The sequence below is a fragment of the Rhineura floridana genome, chromosome 3 (assembly GCF_030035675.1).
Source record: "Rhineura floridana isolate rRhiFlo1 chromosome 3, rRhiFlo1.hap2, whole genome shotgun sequence".
NCBI classification, from domain to species: domain Eukaryota; kingdom Metazoa; phylum Chordata; class Lepidosauria; order Squamata; family Rhineuridae; genus Rhineura; species Rhineura floridana.
Genome location: NC_084482.1, coordinates 116165458 through 116189345, shown reverse-complemented (window position 1 = coordinate 116189345; position 23888 = coordinate 116165458). Strand labels below are relative to the sequence as shown.

General features: G+C 43.1%; 1 protein-coding gene across 3 annotated transcripts in view; it reads right to left on the bottom strand.

Annotated features, from left to right (window-relative positions):
- The window catches only part of LARP1 (La ribonucleoprotein 1, translational regulator), a 122395-nt gene extending 103528 nt beyond the window's left edge, over positions 1-18867 (bottom strand). The window contains exon 1 of one of the 3 annotated variants that reach the window (XM_061617454.1): positions 18195-18867. In XM_061617454.1, the coding sequence (XP_061473438.1) occupies positions 18195-18663 (469 nt within the window). In that variant the 5' untranslated portion in view covers positions 18664-18867. Of the gene's footprint in view, positions 1-15393; positions 15419-18194 lie in introns of those variants that run through there. The other 2 variants (XM_061617452.1, XM_061617456.1) reach the window with 2 other exon arrangements.
- Positions 18868-23888: the final 5021 nt, after the last annotated feature.

Genomic DNA, 23888 nt, shown 5'->3' with positions numbered 1-23888 from the left:
CTTAGTCTGTTTCAGTAGCAGCCATTCCCATTTCCAAACAGAAAAGCCGTCACCTCTGGTAGAAACTGCAAGTGAAGCTCTGTCACACCACTTAATGTGGATCTTGTTCTTAAGACCAGAAGGACTCTGGTTACAGTTAGTCTTACTACACTGAATGAAACACAGGTCCAGTGTTTACACATTATCTCAGTAATAGAGAACAGCTTTGTAAGGTTGGTCAATGTTGTCCCATATTGTATGTAGGAGCCTGAGTAACACAGAGTCCAGACTGAGGAGAGATATGAATTGGAGCATCCTGAGTTCTTACCACACACCACCTTCTCTTGAGGCTTAATGTTTCTAGTATCAAGCAAGGATTCCATGTACACATTCAGGTACAGGATTAGAGACAGAGGCCCCTAAGAAGAGTAAAATATCTTGTTTTCTTCCTCTTTCAGGAAAGTGTTTTTTCTGTAAGCCTGTTTTTCAACAAAAATGCTAATTTGCTCCATCAATCCAGCACAACTGTAACAATGCAGTTTGTACATTAAGGAGCTGCTAACTCTGCATCTATTACTGCTTTTTTTTTTTAAGTATTCACTTTGCTCAATAAAGAGCCATAGCCAAACAATGGTTTGGCAACTGGGAGCACCTGTGACCTAAAGCACACTTTCTCCTAAGCATAGTTTGCTGTGACATCTGAATCAGATAAACTATGGTAACTAAGCACAGTGTAGCTATCTGAATCCCTGCCTTGGATGGAAAACTATTTATGTATAGTAAAAATTATAAGTCAGTCTTCAGCATAAAACTCCCAGGATGGTATATATTCTAAAATAGTAAGAGACCAATATAAGGACAATAAAACTGAACATAAAACTAGAATAAAATTAGTAGAAACCACTCTGCCCAATTCAGATGGCATGGCAAATTATTATCTTAAACCATGAAAGGGAGGGAGAAAGGTTGCAGAGGATCATGAATTCACATTGGTGCTGCCAATAGCCACTTTTTGACAATGTCTGAACCTGGCCCACGATGAACTCCCTGTCTCAGACTCACCTTCAGTTATAACAGGTGAAACCAACACATCAAAAGCGAGGACGTGGAGGAAGGGTCATATCACAATGGTTTTTTGGATGCAAATGAACCTCAGTTCAAACCCTAACATCTCCAAGTAGGGCTCAGAAACTTTCCCATATGCAATCCTGGAGCCACCACCAGTTGGACAGACAATACTGAGCTTACTGCTCAGTACTGAGTCAATGGTCTAAGTATGGTCTGACTTGGTATAAAGGAGTTCCCTATGTTCCTACACGAAAGGAGCTCTACCTAACTCAATGTACCACAAGTCTGGAGTTTGTTAACATGTTATGTATCATTTTATGTTTAAATAACAATCCAGTATACAAAAAGCACTATTTAAACATTTGACTGTGTTCCCAATAGTTACACGTTATGTTGTCATGCTGTTTTCCCAATGCAGGACTATAAGAGATAGAAACCACAGAGATAACTTGTAAACACTAAGCAAGAAGCCACAAGGTTTTTCTAGAGAACAATACCTGAATCAGCTTACAGCACTTACACTCCTGCTACAGCAGGAAATTAGGATGCATGGACATCTACAGAGTTTCAATATAAGCACCAATTTCTTTACAGAACTGTGCTCCTATAATCGCCTTAAGAATCAACATGCAGTTAAGTTGCTCTTCACTAATGTTACACAAGATTCTATCCGTAACCAGGAAGTGCAGTTTTATTTGGCTAGAAGCAAGACTCCAAGAATCCCCTTACCCACTTGCTAAAGGGAAGTACCCTCTATGAAGTGCAGAAAACTCTGGAAAGGGGAAGGGACCAGTCTTCCTTCTTGCTGGCTTTACAGGATGCGAGACCAATAAAACTGAATAGCACTGCTTTTGTTTCCTTCCACAAAAGCCCCATGTGAAATGTGAAGGCCACCCCCTCTTCCTGGTCCTCTGGCACACAATTAGGTCCCAGGGAAGATACTAGTGAAATCACAAATGATGGCTGGCTAAAAAAACCAAACCATATGTTTACAGGCCCCTGTGCTTGAAAGGCTGTTAAACAGCAAGATACACACCCTGTAATCTGAGCTTCAGAGCAGGGGAAAATTCTAGTAAGATTTGACCCCTTAAATGGCTTGAGACCAGGGTACATAAAAGACTACCTTTTACCACACAAGGCTGCCCAAACCTTATGGTCATTGTCTGAAATTCTCCTTCATGACTCTTTGCCACCTAAAGTTAGGTGGATGGTGACTGGGCCTTTTTGGTCATAGCACCTAACATGCAGATTGCCGCCTCAGAGAAGCTTACCCTGCATCAGCATTGATGCCATTTTGGCATCAGGCTCCCTTTTTATGTGCCCAGGTATTGTACTGTTAACATATACTGTTAAGCAACCTTGATGACATTTTTATCTATATGCTGAATTTCACAAGTTTGTATTAATTGCCACTTTTGCCATTTTATTTTTTAAACGTTTTTATATATTTACTGTCTTTTTACATATTATACACCAACCTGAGAGTTGTTACTGAAGGATTGCATAAACATTTTTAAAATAAATCAACAGAAAAGCTGTAACTCACCATTATAAATCCTAGTCAACCCCCAAGTTCAAGAAATTAGAAGGAGAATAATTTGGGCATCTGACAAAGCAGTCAACGAATAGCATAAAAGTGATCAAAATTGTAATACAATACTGAGCTTTACTGAATAACATTATCGAAAATAACCATGAATTCATTCTGGCAACAAGAATGACTTCTAGGCCTGCTCCATTCATTATTTTTAATTTAAAAGCCCATGGAGAGATGAGGCAAATGTGTCCTCTTTATTACCTTTATAGGGCAAACTTCACCATCAGGGGTGGGGCTTATCTCAGACATCAGCGATGGGGAATCTTTTCAGCCCAAGGGCCTCATTCCTTCATGGGAAATCTTCCAAGGGCCACATACCAGTTGTGGGTGTGGCCAGAGCAAAACACATAGGAATATAGGAAGCTGCCTTACAAATTGATCCATCAAGTTCAGTATTATCTACAGCGGCTCTCCAGGATCTTAAAGCATGGCATATACGTGCAACAAGTGCAAGCTCGTGGCACTGTTGGAAGAAAAGGTGAGAGGCCTGGAACGGCAGGTGGTCATGCTGAGGACTATAAGAGAAGATGAAGAGTTCTTAGACAGAACGCTGGAACAACAGCAGCAAAGAGAAGTGGAAGAGCAACAACATGTGGTAGCAGAAGAGGAGACTGCTTTGGAGAGGAACAACAAAGTGGAGGAAACTCCGTGGGAAAGGGTGACAGTTAGGAGCAGAAGAGTGAGAAGACACCCTTCACCAATGGAACTATGGAACCGCTTTCAACCACTCGAGGAGGAGACTGGAGGACAGCCTGTGGAGGAAGAATTACAGGAGACCCCATCCAACAAAAGCAACAGGCTGAAGCTCAATCAAGCAGGGACAAGGAAAACACGCCCCACAACAAGAAGAGTACTAGTAGTGGGAGACTCCCTACTGCGTGGGATCAAACCCCAAGTATGCCAAGAAGATCTGTGGACTCGCCAGATATGCTGTCTACCAGGAGGACGAATTAAGAGATCTGACGGAAGGGTTGCCATCACTCATCAAGCCCACTCCACTGACAGGTTTCCCTTTCTCCTCATCCATGTGGGAACAAATGATACTGCCAAACAGAGCTATAAAGAAATCACATCAGATTTGAAGCTCTGGGAGGGAAACTCAAGGGCTTTGGGGCCCAGATAGTTTTTTCATCCATCCTTCCAGTACTTAGAAGAGGAGTAGAAAGGGAAAGAAAAATACTCCATGTGAATGAATGGCTATGAAGGTGGTGCAGACGTGAGAGATTTGGATTCTGGGTATGTCCGTAGTAAAAGACAGAGAAAAGAAACGGTGCCACAGCAAAATGATAACAGATAACACAGAAAAGGCAGAAGTGCTCAATTCCTACTTTGGCTCAGTCTTCTCCCAAAAAAGGGTCTGTGACCCTCCCAGGAAACATGAAGTACAAAGGGCAAGACTGGAGCTTGAGATTGATAGACAAATGGTCAAGGAATACCTAATCACTTTGAACAAGTTCAAATCTCCAGGGTCCAATAAAGTGCATCCTAGAGTATTGAAGGAACTGGCTGAAGAACTCTCAGAACCGCTCTCTATTATCTTTGCAAAATCATAAGAGGACTGGTAAAGTGCCAGATGGTTGGAGGAGAGCTAATGTTGTCCCTATCTTCAAAAAGGGTAAGGAGGAGGAACCAGGGAACTACAGACCAGTCAGTCTAACATTGATCCCTGGAAAGACTCTGGAGCAGATTATAAAGCAGTCAATCTGTAAGCACCTTGAAAGCAATGCAGTGATTACTAGGAGCCAACATGGATTTATGAAGAACAAATCCTGCCAAACTAACCTTATCTCATTTTTTGATCGGGTAACCTCCCTTGTAGACTGTGGGAATGCTGTGCACATAATATACCTTGACTTCAGCAAAGCTTTTGACAAAGTGCCCCATGATATTCTGATTAGCAAGCTAGCTAAATGTGGGCTGGATGGAACAACTATTAGATGGATCCACAGTTGGCTCCAGAATCATACTCAAAGAGTGCTTATCAATGGTTCCTTCTCAAACTGGGCAGAAGTAACGAGTGGGGTACCACAGGATTCGGTCCTGGGCCCAGTACTCTTTAACATTTTTATTAACGACTTGGATGAGGAGGTACAAAGCATGCTTATCAAATTTGCAGATTATACAAAATTGGGGGACAGAGCTAATACACTGGAAGACGGAAACAAAATTCAAAGGGACCTTGATAGGCTGGAGCATTGGGCTGAAAACAACAGAATGAAATTCAACAGGGATAAATGCAAAGTTCTACACTTAGGAAAAAGAAACCAAATGCACAGTTATAAGATGGGAGATACTTGGCTCAGCAATACGACATGTGAGAAGGATCTTGGAATTGTCATTGATCACAAGCTGAATATGAGCCAACAGTGTGATGTGGCTGCAAAAAAGGCAAATGCTATATTAGGCTGCATTAACAGAAGTATAGTTTTCAAACTGCATGAAGTACTAGTTCCCCACTATTCAGCACTGGTTAGGCCTCATCTTGAATACTGCGTCCGATTCTGATCTCCACACTTCAAGAAGGATGCAGACAAACTGGAACAGGTTCAGAGGAGGGCAACAAAGATGATTAGGGGACTGGAAACAAAGCCCTATGAGGAGAGACTGAAAGAACTGGGCATGTTTAGCCTGGAGAAGAGAAGACTGAGGGGAGATATGATAGCACTCTTCAAGTACATGAAAGGCTGTCACACAGAGGAGGGCCGGGATCTCTTCTCAATTGTCCCAGAGCGCAGGACACGGAATAAAGGGCTCAAATTGCAAGAAGCCAGATTTCAACTGGACATCGGGGAAAACTTCTTGTTAGCACCATACGACAATGGAATCAATTACCTAAAGAGGTAGTGGACTCTCCAACACTGGAGACATTCAAGAGGCAGCTGGACAGCCATCTGTTTCGAATGCTTTGATTTGGATTTGTTCATTGAGCAGGGGGTTGGACTTGATGGCCTTATAGGCCCCTTCCAACTCTACTATTCTATGATTCTATAAGTCTCTCCCAGCCCTACCTGGACATGCCAGGGACTGAACCTAGAGCTTTCTGCATGCAAAGCAGATGCTCTACCCCTGAGTTATGGCCCTTCCCTAAGTTAGGCAGAGCAACAGAAGCACAACTTACCTTTATAGGGTAGGCTGCATTCCAGCTGTATGAAAGTCAAATGTTTCTGCACACAAACGTTTCTATCCTCCTTCCAGGCAAGAGGCACCATCATAGCTCAAGGACAGGCAAGAGGACTTGAGGACAGCAAGGAATCAGGAAGGTGAGCTGACTGACCTTGAGACAGCCCTACATTTCAGGCATAGGCTTGATATTCCCCATCCCTGCCATACATCATTTGTTCATGAGGTCCTTATAGAACTACTGAGGAACCCAAAATGCTAAAGATTATGTTCTGTTCTTGCACAGAGGTGCAGCGTGAGATCAGGGCCAAGATCTGCCTCTCTCTCCATGTTAATCACAAGTATTTGGTTGAGTTGCAAAGCCAGTCAGAATTTGTTGACTTTGCATATAAATGCAGACCACTACTCACTCACTGACAATGCGTGCTTGAAAGTGTCTGTGGAGGGGGGCATCAACATTGGGATTACAAGCAAATTAGAAAAGGACATCGCCCCTAAAGATGGGGGGGGGGACAACTCTGCTATGCCCAGACGTTTTCATTTGTTTCCTCGTTCTCTGCAGCTTTCACACTTAGCATAAGAGTTTTAGTTGCTACAATATTAAGCCTGTGCTACTGAGATAAGGCACTCTACTTCCATAGGATCCTCTTCCTTCCTGGACCTTCTGATACCCACTCAGGACAACTGCCCACAATTTGTGAGCCACTTGTTTTAGGTACAAGCCACATGCACACAAGCTACCTGTAAAGCAAGCAATATTTACATAGGTTGCTTTCAGACATAGGACTTATTGAGTTAGTTTAACCGATTAAAAAACCGATTAAAACTTCTGTCCCAATTCCTCAAATTCCGTTCACACTGCAGTACCTGTTGCATTAAAGAAAAGTAGCTTTTTCAGCCCATATACCGGCATTGTGCAAATGTCTTTCACACAGCTGCAGTGAACAATGTCGTTTTAGTCCCTCGTCTATTATACACATGTGCACTGTAGGTCTCCACTATGTAGGTCTAGAATCTTGTCTCTCTCCCTTTAGCATCTGATTATATATAAATTAGTTGTATAGACATATGGGAGTGTATGGGAAATGCTGCTGCTATCCGCACCCACACCACAGTACCAGTACAACTTTCATGAGATAAAAAAGTGCATATAAAGGGCAGGAATGCACTGCATGCTGGGATGCCTGTCATGTGAGCGACTGCAGCTAGTGAAAAACTCTCTTGATTTTCCAGGTTCCCAAGCTTCAAACAGATTACTTCTGTTATAATTTATCATGTGAAAGATCAAATATAATGAGCAAATTACCAGGTAAGAAATCATGAGAATAATGTAATAAAGTGCAGTGTGAAAGCAGCCATAAAGAACTTTATATGTAAAATACCTCTCCACTAGCTAACAAGCCACATTTCAGAAACAAATTGAGTAAGGGCTTCACTGAAACAACCGAACGCAGAGAAAATATGTAAGACTGCTACAATACCTGCTACAACAAGATGAAGTTAAGCTATGCAAACTTCAGACCTTTAGCTCATGTACAGTGCCAAACATTTTAACAAGTAGAAGTCAACTGCAGCTTAACTTCTACCCCTCCTCATTCAGCGTGAATAGACACCCGTCACTCTTTTCTGTGATGTTCCTCAAAACTATTAACATAAACTTTTCATTTTACAGTGAAGGTCTATGCAACAGCACTCTTTATCAATGTTCCCCTTCCACACTATCAAATCCTCACCAAATGCAAAAGCTTTTGATGCTGATCAACGAGTTCCTGCCCATATAGCTTAAAAATACCAGTCAGCCCTATGGATGCAAGATTAAGTCTTTTAGTTTTAAGATATGCAGCTCTAACCACCACCATACAATATCACCACATTACAACATATTGCACACACTAGATGCGACAACTAGCAGCTTCTTTCAGAAAGCATCCTTCATCATTACACATCTTAACTATAGCCAATTACAGTCTAAACATACCAGCATACTTAGAAAGTCATACATAGTAAACTATGACCCACACATGCAATTCCCCAAACTGTTTCAACTTTCAAGATTGAGTTCCTTCTTTCTGGTGATAGTCCTATGTGCCTTCCTCTATGCCCTTCCAAATATATTTCTATGCATATAACCAATCATTTCACAATGCTCAGTTAATCAATTCGTCCAACAGCAATATTCAGCTTCCAGGTCCTATCAGCTATTGTCTGCTCAGACAAGAAAACAGCTGGTTTAAATAACTGCACTGCTAGACCACAATACAACTTTGTTTTCCCCTATTAATCCCTTCATCAAACAATACAATGTGGTCTTTGTATTTGCAGGAAGCCAATCACCAAGATTTCAATTATTTCCCCATTTTAAATAGGTATGGTATACTAGGATTTCCTGAGTCAGTGATTTAATTCTTGAATTATTGATGCAAGTCTGTTGATCAAACTGAGTAAACCACAGCAAATCAGAAAAGTCAAATGTATGACCAAAATTGACAGGTGATCTTTCCTTTATGTATAGTGTGCATCATAGCCAGATATAAAAGACTACAATGCAACTGAACTGCTCTTCCCATCAGAAGGCTTATCTATAAAAAGAAAAGTATACAAATACTGTAACCGAACAGATAAGTAGGAGCCATCTTGTGCAAAGATCAATCTTGAACAGGAGGATCAGAATAGGGAGATGTGTTGAGGTCAACTCTGCAAGGTATCAGTCAGGCCTTCTACAAACCCACTATAAGTTTTCTGTTATTCCTATACTACTTTTTTTCTGCAAGGCACTTAAAATAATTTTTACCTCATTCTTCCTCAAAATGGCACATCTTAATATTGTTGCTCCACTGACTAGAACTGAAGCAGACATAATTATCAGCATGTACACAAATCCAGCATGCATAGCATATGCTACAGCTTCATAAGGAATCACCGCTGTTCAAATCCCAGACATATCCCTTGCAAAGATTCCAGAATTCTGTCAAAGGCCACTCAGAAAGCACAGGGATGAATCGGAAAGTGAAGTCCAACTCAATGACCCATCCTGCTCCTTCAAAGGCCTGGTAAAATAAAAAGAATATGACCTGATCCAGAGCAACTGAAATTTCAGCTCAACTATAAACTTGGAATGTCCTTATGTAAACCACTGTGTCCTCCCTATATCAGCAAAATGGAGATACTGGCCTACCTTATAGGTGTGTTACAAGGAATACTAAAAAAGGGTATACAGAGCATTTTGTTCAGAGTGCCATATAACTATTAATAAAATTCTCAAATCAAAACGCCCGAGACTAAATCTTGGGTCTCATACATGCAGCAAATGAGGATTATTCTGAGAGGAGAAAATTACACCACTGTGACTGTCCTTATATCACTTTCATCTAATGGAATACCTATTTAAGAAAAATGCATCTTCAGCCATCTCATCTCAAAAATCCCATCCTTACCATGCAAAATAATCACATACAGAACATGTAGTGCTGAATTTGTTTCAATTCAGAAGAGTTTACAATTAGAATGTGAGGGCTGCAGAAGTCACAACCCCACCCTGATCATCACCTAGAGTCAAAGTATTAAATACAAAGTTTTCAAAAACAAACTTTGGAAACATCCTTTGTTTCCCATCCCTTTAAATAACTTTAAGCACCCCTGCACACCTATTGCTGGGGAGTATACTCACGTTTATTCTTCTTAAAGTAACCATAAAACTAAAATGCTAAACATAGTTATTTTGGAAGGAAATCACACTGAAACCAGTAACACTCACTTCCAAATAAATATATTATGGCTTGGAGTGCAAACACCCAGTCAGTTTCTGTGAAAACAAACCAAAGGATAGAGTAGAAATAGTTGAATGAGAGGCAGATAAATTATTTACAGTTGGAAATCCTACAGATTTAGGATTATTCTAGAGAACAACAAACAGCATGCCATGAATCAGTTTTCATTCAACATTACATTCCACAGTTCCTCTTGAACAAACAGTGCACACAGCAAAGGTCTAGAATAAAACTGAAGGGCATATTAAAGACCGCTGCCTGGCCGCGATAATGGGCTGGATGAGAGCTAATAAACTGAAACTCAATCCTAACAAGACTGAGATGCTGTTGGTGGGAGGGCCCTCTGCCCAGATGGTTGACGTTCGACCTGCCCTAGATGGGGTTACACTCCCCCTAAAGGAGCAGGTACGTAGTTTGGGGGTCTTATTAGATCCGCTCCTGTCACTTGAGGCTCAGGTAGCCTCGGTGGCACGGAATGCATTCTACCAGCTTCGGCTGGTAGCCCAACTACGACCCTATCTGGACAGGGAGAATCTCGCCTCAGTTATCCATGCTATGGTAACCTCTAAATTGGACTACTGTAATGCACTCTACGTGGGGCTACCTGTGAAGACGGTTCGGAAACTTCAGCTAGTGCAAAATGCTGCGGCCAGAGTTCTCACTGGGACAAAGAAATTTGACCATATAACACCTGTCCTGGCGCAGCTGCACTGGCTACCGATATGTTTCCGGGCCAGATTCAAAGTGTTGGTTCTTACCTATAAAGCCCTAAACGGCATCGGACCGCAATACCTGGTGGAACGCCTCTCTCGCTATGTACCTACCCGTTCACTACGCTCGACGTCGAAGGCCCTTCTCCGGGTCCCAACTCATAAAGAGGCCCGGAGATCAACAACTAGATCTAGGGCCTTCTCGGTGGTGGCCCCCGAACTATGGAATGCCCTCCCAGACGAGATACGCCTGGCGCCTTCTTTGTTATCTTTTCGGCGCCAGGTAAAAACCTACCTTTTCGCCCAGGCTTTTTAAACATTTTAAATTTAATTTTAAACCTAATATGGATTTTAATTTATAAACTCATGGCAATTCTATTTCGGATTTTTATCATGTTATATTTTTCACACTTGCTCATATTTTAATTGTGATTTTATTTGTTGTACACCGCCCTGAGAGCTTTCTGCTATAGGGCGGTCTAGAAATGTAATAAAATAAAAATAAATAAAAATAAAAGGGCATATTAAAGAGAAAAACTGACATTTGATGTACAGTAGGCCCACACTTGTCGGCGCCCCGCTTGTCGGAGTTCCGCTAATATGGCGGTGCCAGTGGGGCAATCAGCTGTAGCGCGGGGAACTCCAGCCCCCGCACTACAGCTGATCGCTGTCAGCTGTAACGTGGTGGCTGGAGCTCCCCATACTCCAGCTGATCACGTGCTCTAGCTGATCAGCTGTAGTGCGCAATCAGCTCTAGCGCAGGGAGCTTGCGTACTACAGCTGACAGATCAGCTGGAGCGTGCGAGCTCCCCACGCTCCAGCTGATCAGCTGTTGCACGGAAAGCTCGAGTGCTCCAGCTGATCCCTGTCAGCTGTAGCACAGCGGCTGGAGCTCCCCGCGCTCCAACTGATCAGCTGGAGTCTGCGATCAGCTGTAGTGGCTGGAGCTCCCGCGCTACAGCTGAGTAGGGCCCCACTTGCCGGTGGTTTTCGCTTTTCAGCAGGGGCCTGCAACGGTACCTGCCATATGAGTGGGGCCCTACTGTACTTCAAAAGAAGAAATTCCACCCAACTCACTTGTGCCAAACATTAAGAAGTGAAACCACTCCTGAGGAGTAGACCATAACCAAATCAACTATTTTAAATAACAGAACTTTTAACTTTCAGAATAAGCACTAAGCACAGTAGCTTTCAGAGATTTCATGGAGTGGAATTCAACAATGCTCTAAATCACTCAATCAGTCTTCCCCAACCTGGTGCCCTCCAGAAGCTTTGGACCACAATTCCCATCAACCTACTAGCATGGCCAATGGTCAGGAATGATGGGAGTTGCAACCCAGCAACATCTGAACGGTTAATCAAAGCCAACAAAATATACTGCAGTGCATCACAGAGGGGCAAAACCTGCTGCCAAGGAGTTTATCTAGTCCCATCCACAGTACTGTTATAGCGTGACACATTGCAGAAAAATGGCTGCATGCAACCCTCAACTAAGGAATTCCCATGCTGTTGTCAGGTCTCACACAACTAGCGAGATTTGTTTCATGGCTGAACTGAGGCAAGTGCACTTCAGCTCTCACTTTTCTGGAGTCATGTGTCATTTTAATAACCTTTCCAAACGAAAACAACTAGGATTTAAACTTTTAAGATTAGGATTAGCAAAGATGTGTCCTTACAGAAGAACACCTTATCCTACAAAATCACAGCGGAGGGGGAGGGAAATAAAACAATTGGCTCCTTGTGAGCCTTAGAAGAAAAGAAAATTTTCTTGTGAGCAACATCTATACTAGAAATACTTTCCTAACAAGTATGTTTCATATACTTGTAAGAGCACAAGATAAAAAATAAATTTTTAAACCCATGAAAAACCATAAACATTTTTAAAACTTAGTTGGTGATTGACTGAGCAACTGTGACTCTTCTCATTCATACACCAGGCTGCATCAGAGGTGGCACAATACTTATTCTCAGAAATACAGAAACAAAAATGGTGGTTTCTTCATAAGCTAACTGCACTAGTAATAAACTGCACAGAAATCTTCTTTGCAAAATTAAGAACATTATAAGGTTGGAAAGTCCCAATGGGTTCTCAAGGTCCTCCAATTTGTAGATCATCCTTCCTCACACCAACATGATCATAGGGTTGTTTCCAACAACACACACAATATAACAATTATTAAAAACAGCGCAATAAAACAAGTAATTGTGGAACAACACAAGAATAAAACCAAAAAATGTCTGGGAGAATGAGATTGTTTTTAGGTGTTGGTGGAAACCTATCAGAGTCTCTACTGTCTGAACTTCAGGGAAAGGGCACTCCAGATTTGGGGAGCCACAACACAGAAGGCCTCCTCACATATCACCATATTAGGATGGGGCGACAAAGCAACCACACACACCCCAACATCAACTGCAAGACCCAGGATAAATGACATAGAAAAATTCTAAGTTTACAGAGCAACAGCGTGTGCATGTTCAGGACCTTTTAAATAATTAAAGTATAACTGATCTGTGTTATGACAGCCTATGATGTGCCTCACTAAAATTAAAAGGTCTACCAAATCCAGAAGAATTTCCACAATCATGAGGCAAGTAGATGATCTACCACAAATCTTGGCTTTGACCTACCTTCTGATTATCCTGGTCTAACCTACTACCCAAAGGACGCTCTTTCCATTACAATCAAACAGCCTGATCCTAAACATGTTTGTGAATAAACTCCATTCACTAACCTCTGCATAGGACTGCAACCTTAATCTGGTGTAACTTAATCCATGGTGGGCAACAAAAATGCAGTACTATGAAAGCCCAAGGAATTATAGATACTCCTCTCATTTCTAGGATTTGAAGCCACAACAGTCAAGCAGTTTCTAAATTTTGTTTTTTATTACCATAAAACCAAGTATATTGCACCCAAAGCATCTACAATAGATGCTTTTTCAATCTGTTGCTCAAAAGCCACCAAGCAGGTCTATATCCCATTGCTGACTTGCTCATATACAGATTCCTGTCTAATCCAACTCTACCACACAGCAAATTGTTGTCTTTTATAACAAAGTCCTTTCAATATTTGAGAGCTGCCAGTCTACTTGCCACCAGCCTTAACAGCAATCCCATTCCTATGCATGTTGAGTGTTGATCCCATCGAACACAATGGGACTCTCAACATACATGCATGGTACCAGGCTGTCAAGATACCTAGCCCATGACTGCGCCTTCTATAAACCTTTTTAACCCACCCTCAAAATGAACTTGACTTTCCAGATGGTATCCTATTGATGCCAAGCAGTGTAGCACCATTACTTAAAGACTTTCTTGTAAGCAACACAATCTAAAAGATCATTATCCTTTGGCATCAAATTTGATATTGCATGTTTATATTATACAACCATTCCCTATGTTGCCTAATACCACATGTGCTTGTTTAGTTGCCCTTTATAAGTTTCCTGGAAATTTCAAATACTTAAGTTTTTCCATTTTTAAAAACTTTTCAATTGCTAGAAAGTAGGAAGAAAACAAGCTGAGCTATGCATACTATCCGAACCGTTTTTTATCAAGTTGTCTTGGGCACTGCTATGATATGCCTGAAAATAACTTTACACTTTCTGCATGACCCCTTCTGATTTTTGCCCACTATGCAAACAGCAAGCTGAAAAGCTTCATTATCATTTTAGGATACCATGCCCGCTTTTCAAGACAGTCAAGAGTTCTTCACATATAGTGTTGGTTCACACATAGGGCTCAACAATGGTTTGGTATTACATGAATGAGCCATGTGCTAGCACCCTTCCTCCTCCCTATACACACTAATCCAATGTTACTTCCTTTTTATCATAAACCATCAATTTCCCATTATGTAGAAGCTGGGCAATTATGATTCATGCCTGTCCTTGAAATCAGGATTAAGAGCCTGCTTTGAGATTTGCAATCTTGGTTTGCATTTTAAATCGAGCACAAAGTTTATTCTTGTAGCACCAAACCATGATTTGGTGTTATGGCTGAATTAAAACATAAGCTTCAAGTATGGTCTGAAGGGACGTGACATAGCAACCTTGCTGAAACTAAGCAGGTCTGCACCCAGTCAGTGGCTAGATCAGAGACTGCTGTAGCATCTATGTAAACCGCCTCAAGTTCTACAAGATAGGATAATACAGCAGGAGATTAAAGTAATCACTGATTTATTATATTAGTGTTTTTATCCACATACTCTAACAATAAGAGGTGAAGATTTCAGGCCAGAGGGCCAAAACAGTTGCTAGAACTATTTCACTGTACCCTCCATGGTAAGCACTGAAGAGAACCGATTTGCTTTTCTCTTGGAAAATCCAACTCAATATGACTTTCCAGGGACTAGTATGTGATTGGAATTAGCCTGAGAACAGAATCTCAATGACAAAGCTCTAGTGTTGCTCTGCTGTCAGCTTGGCTCCCACAATAATCCTCCTCTCCCAAATATCCACTCTAGTAAAATTATTTTGATAAACATTTATCACATAAAGATTTCAATATTAGAAGGCCCTTTCTTTCATAACTCATTACTAGTTTGACACAAATTATAGACTATTCCATATAGCATTTTGTTTTTCCAAATCTGTTATGGGTAAATTTTCTATGCAATATAAAAATAAAGCTGCCTTTGCCAATCTGCAGCTTTGGAAATCAATACTACAATACACAAAGCTTTTTCTAAGCTGAGAAACTTCAGGAAGTTTACACAAATATATTCAAGCAGACAACACTAATACAGCAAGCTTCCAGATGCCTGCACACAACACATGGCCATTTTAAAATTTGTGCAACATGCTATAAAAAGATAGCCACCTTAAAACATTCAAGTAATTTATTTCTCTGAAGTTCATCAGTTCTCAATCACTGCTTAGTCCAATTTGATATCTCCAACTATCATGTTTATGTTGCAATTAAAAAAACAGCAGAAAAAACAGTGCCGAAAAAGCAGAATTTGCCCAAGCTAGTATTGTGTGAATTATGATAATTGCTACCAAGAAGCAGAAATGCTTGCAGCATTTGCTTTAGCAGGCCTTTTAGACAGCCCGACAAAAAATGGATTTAAACATTACAAGCATGATCCACTTTTACCATGCATATAGTGCCTGAGAACAAGGCATTGGGGAAAAGAAACATTTGCAATTACCTCCCATATTCCTGTCCAGTCCTCCATCTCCATGCACTGCAAGGTATCTGTACTTGCATCAGGCAAAGAGAAAGCAGTATGAGGTTATGGGAAGTACCTGTGTGCTCAATATGGCTGTAAGGGCAAGGTCATGAACAAAACTATTAAATCCTATAGAGAACTTCCATTTGTAGGTAAAGTGCCCACTGTGCAAGTGAATTGTTCCCTATAGGAATTCACAGACTATGCTGAAAATAACTTAACTTTGCAGATTGTTTCCAGGATCCTGAAAAATTTAAGCACAAGAGATACATCTTCCTTTCATAAGAGTTACATTTCTTATTTATGAACAGTATATATTTATAGCACTGTTTAAAATAGGCTCTATTATCATGATCAATATGTATCTATAAAAGAGTAATCAAGAGTTTAAAACATGCATTTCTGTTAAGGTATCTTAGCAGCAAGAGTAAAGCAAATAAGTAATTCACCAAACTTGCTTAACACATGAAGCATTCCAAGTACACTAAATATTATACACAACATGCTATAAACTGTCTACTAGGACTTTAACCTCCAGAAGACTCATTATCAGGCTGCGTATGAGAAGTTGATACAGTTGGACTGAATAGCATTATTAAAACTATTCTCATGACATTGCATTTGTGATAATAAGCACCACCACACCCTAATTTTGAAGAGAGAAAGATAGTATTTCAGGTAGGTGCTGCAGAGCAGTGCATCTTCCCGGAGTTGGTAAAACTTGATGATTCATCATATAACTTAGTACAAGCATTCATGAACAACCTGGTGTTGCTTTTGGTAATGATCTAAACAACACTGAAAGCTTAAATTCAATAAAGATAGCAGTTTAAAATTGCTTGCTTTCTGGATTGTGTTTTTAAAAAGTTCAGATTTCCCACCTACAAGCCAACAAATGTAAGCTTAGAAATCTGTTGTGTAGTAAATTCAGTCCCTCCTCCCTGCATATTATCCAAGAACATATGGAAGGGGGAGATACGAATTTCTTTAAGGTCATTTATATATATATATCAAAAGGTGAAGAGAAATTTGCTGTAACTTTCAAACTGAGGCCTGCAACCCCTCTTCCCAGTCTTCACCCAGATTCAATGCTAGGAATAGAGGAATAGAGCATTTCACTGAATTCCAAATACGAATTCACTGAGAAGCTGGACTGAAGGTTTAAATGTCACACTACTAGCCCACTAAGTCACAGAAGAATGAAAAGCCCAGCAGCATTAACGTAGAAAGGCCTAAGCCCACGTGGGCGTTCAGAATACCTTTGTCCCACACTCAGTATCGTTACCCTATACTATGATAACACGTGTGCCTCTCGGGTTATGTAAAAAGAAACGGCAATACAGAGGACCGATCCACTCATGGGAACATCGTTAACATAAGGAGTCAAGAGGCCTAATCTTTTTCTGCTCTCGTTCCTTTGGCGGAGGTTTCACTGTCACCCTCGACAAACGTGCTGGGGCCCCGAAGAGGTTTTTCTCCGGAGCTCAAGCAAAAAAAATAAAAAGGCACGAGCAATGCCGGGGGGAAAGAGGTCCAAAAGCAAGGCCCACGGCGAGCTCACAGAAATCACATGTTCGCCTCGAAAGAAAACCACGTTGCCTTTGCTGCAGCGGAATGCTGGGAAAGGGGAGGAAGCACAGACCGCGGCGGCACACACGCCTAGCCATTGGGCGGCGGGGCATTGAGAGAAGGAACACTCAAACCGTCGCCAGCGGCACGTTTCTACCGGGCCTAGAACGCCGCAACAACGCCACGAAATAATCGAAAACGCGCTACTTTTCCCAGTCCCACCAGAGCCGCATGGCCCACTGCCTCGCTAGTCAGGATTCGGGGCCTTTCCGGAATTTGTACTGTATACACATGCTCTTTACGCCTTCAGGTCTCTCAAAGGGGCCCCAGCTGTCGGCTGGTCACTTTCTCTTGCCCCACCCCACCCTACCCTGACATAAAACAAATGTTTGACGGTTTACAAAAAAAAGCAACAAAACTATGTTTTAAATCTTCCCCTCCCAGTTTGAAGGGAAGCCGCAGTTTGCTACACCCAAGACGACCCCCACACCCACCCCGTCCATGCCGAGATGCTAAAGACGTTGGGCTGATCTACTTTGTACTGGGTTAACGTTTAGCCTGCCGATATTCTTAGCCTTCACCCAACCCCACGCCATTTAACTAGGACTATTTAGAAAAAGGGAGCAGCGTGGGGAATCTCTATAACTCACGCTTATTAAACACAATCTGTTAAATACTGCAACAACGGGTGCGTGTGTGTGTGTGCGCGCGCGCGCCGTATTGAAGGGTGATACATAGGAGAGATCTATTCACTTTACGGGCGCCTCAATACCACAGGAAAAGTCCAATCCCCATATCAACCACGCCGGAAAGAGGGAGGCATGGGGGGGAACGACACTTTTTTTTAAAAAGGCAGTTCTATCCATGCCCAGCGCGGGCGTCTTTCCTAACAAGCAAGGCCTAGATTTCTCACGCTCGATTTCGAAAGCCCCGTCCCATGCTTTCATCCACCTCCATTTGCCTGCCTTCGATTCTGTGCTTTTTACAAAACGGATCAAAGAGCGCAGGGCGAGGTAAGGTACAGCAGAGTGGGTGCAGATGGACAAAGACGGGGTGGAGTTCCATGGGGGGGGTGAAGAGAAAATGTCACCATACTGCAGAGGAAGGATTGCCCACCACGAGCAGCCGACTCTTCCTCGCCGTATCAAAACGAGGCCCTCATCATTCACCACCTCTCGCTCTCCCGCCCACCCGCGCCCCTTCCTACCCACCTGGGGGAGATTGTCCGTTGAGGGTGACCAAAGCCACAGGGGCGTTCTTAGTCCAAGGGTTCACCTTGGGCGGGGGGGCCTCGATGAATTCCTGGCGCCCAACTCCTCCCTGGTCGCCGCCCTCCTCGCCGCCGCTGCTGGCCTCGCCGGGCAGCCGGTTCGATTCTATGCCGCCGCTCCTCTGGTGCAGCAGGTTCTCCTTCTCCTGGTTGTTACTGTCCTCCTTCTGCTGCTTGATGCTGGGTGGCTTCAGGAGGGCCCCGTTTCGTCGCGGATGCTCCCCCACGTTGCCGCTGCCTTCCTTGCTGCAGCTGTCGGGGCCGTCCCCCTTGCCCTCGTCGGCGTTGGCCTTCTCTCCTTGGTGCATGAGGTGTTCTCCTTTCTCCTGAGGTTTCTTGATAACCAGCCCGTGCTCCTCAGAGGGCAGTAGGGTGTTCGCGGGCAGGAGAGCCTCCACCTGGGTAGCCATCTGCGCCTCCACAGAGCCGCCTCGTCCCCCCTGCTCCAGGCTCTCCCTGGACAACACACGCCCGCCCCAAACTTTGCCGACTCCCCTTTCCCAAAATCGCCTCACCGAGCCCAAGGCGTCCCTCCCTCTCTCGCCTTTTAACCCCCAACCCTTTCCTCAGGTAGGTGCGCACCCCGAAGCAAGGGGGAGCTCGAGCCACCGGCTTCCTCCCCCCACCCTTGAAACCCAACCCCAGCGTGCCCCCTCCCCCGTCTCCAGTAATGCCGCCGCAGCAATATGGAGAAGCAAGGAGACCACGCGACTGGCCGGGTGAGAGAGCGCGCCCCTCATCCAGCTCCGCCTTAGCGAGACTGAGGGAGCGTGCACGCCCGTCCCGGCAGCGAGCGCGCCTACGAAGAAGGAGGGGGAAAGGAGAAAGAGGAAGGCAGGTAGCCCGAGCCCGGGGAAACGCGCGCGTGCCTGATGCAATTTGACGTGAGGAGACGCTCCTTAAAGGGACAGCGCTGGCGAAGAGGCGGCCGTCGTTATTAACTTCACCAAGGGCCTTCGCGAAGCACTGCCTTTTTATGCAGGCATCATCATTCTGCTCCTCGGCTCAAGTATTCGGAAGGAAAGCAGGGCCTGTGGCATTCCAAAGGACCGAAATCGCCCTTCAGAACCCTAGTCCTTACACCTATTTCCTTGAGAGCATTTACAAGGGGATTTACTTCCAAGTATAACCTAACAGCCCGATCCTATGCATGCTTACGTGGAAGTAGATCCCGTTGAGTTCAAAGGTGTATGCATACGGTTGCATTGCTTTCCCTTCTCGGTAGAAGCCTTCAGAAACATTTAAGGCTCTGGGCAGGTAGGCACCATCTTCGCGGGGAGGGATCTATTAGTTCCCACTTTCCTTTATCATCTCCATGTTTCTGTTGTCTTAACCACGGCATCCTATCGTGTTTGCTCAGAAGTCCCTTTAATCTAGTGTTGTATTTTCTTTATGAATGCCCCCTTCTAGCCTCGCTTTTCTCCTCCCGATTGCTACCTTCTCTTCTTCCTTGCATTCTGACTTTATCTAGCTTTCCTTCTTACGGTTGCAGAATTGGCCAGATTTATCAGCATATGCTGTTTACCTGTTTGTACATTATTTCCTGCCTTTGGTTCAAAGAGCTGAGGAGTATATGGTTCTCTCCTGCGAAGTAGGTTAAGGTGAGATTTTGTGACTGGCACTCCTCATGGCGGAGTGGGGATCTGAACCCGGGTCTCCCCAGCTGTAGCCCTGTACTCTAACCATTCTACATACTGATTCTTTGTCCATCGATGTAAATGTCAGGGGTGAGAGAGACATGGAAGAAAGGAAGGGAGTGGAACTGTAATGCTTGGAAAACCAGTCATACAAGGGAATATTGACATGTAAATAAGCAGTGCTTTTTACCACTGGTATAACACAGCATAGACATATGCTAGGTTTGCTCAACTCTGAAATCTCATGTGAAGCAGTCATGAGGGTGCAGCCAGCCAACCAAATTGATGGATATTCTGAAATTGTAAATATTTGTCACATTAACTTGGGTATGACATTGTGCAGCTATGTGCTACAATATGGTTGCAGTAGTTTCTTTTTTCACAGAGACCTGTCTGGGAGAAATTCAACTCATGCAAGGAAATTTTGTTCGACTTCCATCAGTCACATAGCAGTTAGAGGAGCGGGGCCAGAATAAAAGTGGCAGCCATAGGCATAGTATATCCTTTCTTAGGAGAGCATGCTGCAGAAGTTGGTCCAATGTGCCCCTGCCATCTCCTGATTCTATGATGAGTTTCAGTTAACACATAACAAGGTATCTTGCAGGCAGTACTGACCAGGGTAAGCAAGGCCTGGATTTGGGGAAAGGCCCAAGCTCAGTGATGAAGCATCTGCTTTGCATACAGAATTCCCCAGAGAAGTTCCTGTTTTTTCCACGTAGGACTGGAAAAAGCTCCTGCCTGAAATCCTGGGGAGCCTCTGTCAGTCAATGTAGACAGTAATGAGATTGATGGACCAATGGCCTGACCAAGTGCATGACTTCCCCTAAAAAATCCTGGGAAGTGTAGTTTCCCCCTCAGAGTTATTGTTCCCACTACCCTTAACAAACTACAATTCCCATGATTGTGTGGTGGAATTCATGTGCTTCAAATGTGTTTAATGTGTTTTAAATGAATGGTGTGGAACTGCCCTAGGTATGATGTGCATTCATTAGTGAATTGAAAAGAACAATTTTAAAAGATACTTTTTTAAAATGGGAAGGGCTGTAGTTCAGTGGCAGGGCATATGCTTTGCATGCAAAGGTCCAATATTCAATTTATATACCACTTTATTGTAAAAAAAACTCAAAACAGTTCACAGAAGGAATTAAAACAGTGAAATTATTGGCAAAAAGCATATCACTTGGCCTGGTAGCAAATCGGCAACCAGTGCAGATTTCAGAGCAGAGGTATTATGTGCTGATAGGGTCTCACTCTTGTCAGCAATCGTGCTGCAGTATTGTGCACTAACTGCAGTCCCTGAGTCAGGTTGTGCTGTATGGGGATTTCTGTGACCTTGGCTGACTAGCTGCCAGGGTGTTTTTAGTTTTGGTTTTTGGTTAGAAATTCTGACTGGTTGTGGAATGCTGAGTTTTCTGCCTTACAAGAATTTTGTTGTGGTTGGTATGGTATTGCATTTAGGAAAGCATCACTATCTTGTTTTTCTTTTTCTGTTTGCTTTTCATTTACCTCTGACCTCACTCCCTTATATCCATAGAAGCAACAACAGTAGTTGCACGCACTCAGCTCAACCCCCTTAAACCCACTGATGATGCATCTTGTTGGTTGCATGATGGTTTGTTTCTTGCCCAATAGTGGTAAAAGAGAATTCACATACTGGAAAGTGTGGCTGCAATTGTTGTTCCCAATCTGTTGCCTGTGAAGGTAGACCCAAACCATGTGTGTTTTCTCTCTGTCAATTATTGCTCACTGGAATTGGGTTGGCTATCATAGTGAGTTTATAGCAGCCCACAGGGTAGGCAGAAAAGGGTATAGAATCTTCTTACCCTTACTTATTTCTCAGACCTCTTTCTGAAGTGAAGGGTCAAATCTGTAAAGAAGTTTGGAGCAGCCATGTTAAATGGTAGGGGCAGGGCATTGTCAACCCTGCTTGGGTATGGATATCTTTGCAGAGGATCCCTAGTCAAGCGTTACCAACAGCACAATCCAAACCATATCTACTCAGAAGTAAGTCCTATTGAGTTCTATGGGGCTTAGTAAGTGTGTTTAGAATTACAGCCTTTGGGGGCATCCATCTTTACTCCCGAGTGCTCTCATCTAACATCTCCACAACACTAGGCTCCTTTCTTCCTACAGTGGCCTTCTGGTGACTGGCCTGGCCTGGGCTGAGGGCACTTAAACCCTTCTTGCTAGAAACAAGAAGGCTAGATTAAGTTCCCTACCCAGGCTCCATCTTTTAGCTAAGATTTCTAAATTAATGTCCAATCGGAGAAATATTATTGTTTGAACTGCACTCTTCAAGCAATTGTGGCTGATTCTTAATGTATCAAGCTCAATGACATCACTAGGGCCTGCACCTGTGATATCACTCAGACCTGACCCTATGACATCACTACAGCCCACCCCGTGACATCATTACGTGCCCCCATGACATCACTAGGGCCCATCCCTGAAATCTCAGGGTTTGGGGTGTTTCTGACCTGGCAACCCTAGATGGCAGCGTTCTCAGCATGAACAGTCCAACAAATCGTGCTTCCCCATTAGGTTTCCAGGGAGGCACTTCAAAGCCCTGGCTTTGGATTCAGACAGAGAGCAGTCAGGCTTCTTTGACTCTTCCCAGCTCCCCATCAGACTAACTAAAAACACACAGGCTACCTCTTGGCGCCCCACTAGGATGCACACCTTAATGTGGTGAGGGGGGTTGAGAGTGTTGAAGAAGCTAAGAGCAATGCCGTCAGGAGTATAGACCAAGAGGTTAGATTCCTAGCAGGGGCACCCAAGGCGAAATGGTCAAAGCTGAAACACCAGACTAAGATGCATCCAAACTCAGAGGAAGGCAATGGTAAAACACCTGTGAATATCTCTTACCACGAAAACCCTATGAACAGAGTATCCAAAATGCAACACGAGATAGTGCTGGAAGATGAGACCCCCAGGTCAGAAGGCACTCATCGAGCTACCGGGGAAGAACAAAGGATAACTACGAGTAGCGCTGTGACTAATGACACAGCTGGGTCAAAGCCGAAAGGAAGCCCAGAGGCTGATGCACACAGATGTGAAAGGAGAGTCCGGAGTTGTACGACGCACACAATAGGAACATGGAATGTGAGAAGCATGAACCAGGGAAAGTTAGAAATTGTCAAACAAGAAATGGAACGCATCAACATTACAATACTTGGTGTGATTGAACTAAAATGGACAGGAATGGGACATTTTCAATCAGGCAACTACAAAACATTTTATGCAGGAAATGAGAAATTTAGAAGAAACGGGGTTGCTTTAATAGTGAGAAGTGATGTAGCAAGAGCAATTAGGAACTACAATGCAAGATCTGAGCTAGTGATATCAGTGAGATTAAACGGGAAACCTATGAACATAACCATCATCCAAGTCTATGCTCCAACGGCAAACGCAGAAGAAGAGGAATTGGAGAGATTTTACGCAGAAGTACAGGAAGAAATTGATCACACACCAAAACAAGATATGCTGATAATCATGGAGGATTGGAATGCAAAAGTAGGAAACAGAGAAGAATTAGGAATTGTGGGGAAATGGGGCCTAGGAGACAGAAATGAAGCAGGAGAAAGACTTATTGAATTCTGTGAAGCCAATAATTTGTTTCTTGCGAACACATTTTTTGAACAACCGAAAAGATGACTGTACACATGGACATCACCAAATGGTGAATATAGGATATAAATATACCAATTTATATAATTGGTAGCAGAATATGGAGAAGTTCCATACGTTCTACGAAAACAAGACCAGAAGCAGACTGCGGTACAGATCATGAACTGGTCGTATCAAAACTGGTCGTAAAGCTAAAGAAGAACAACACGGCAATCATAAAGCCAAAATACAATTTAAATAACATCCTAGAAGCATATAAAGATCAAATAAGGATCAGGTTTGAGGCTTTAAACTTAGTTGAGAGAGAACCAGAAGAACTATGGAATGAAGTCAGAGACGTTATCAGGGAAGAATGCAAAAAGACAATACCT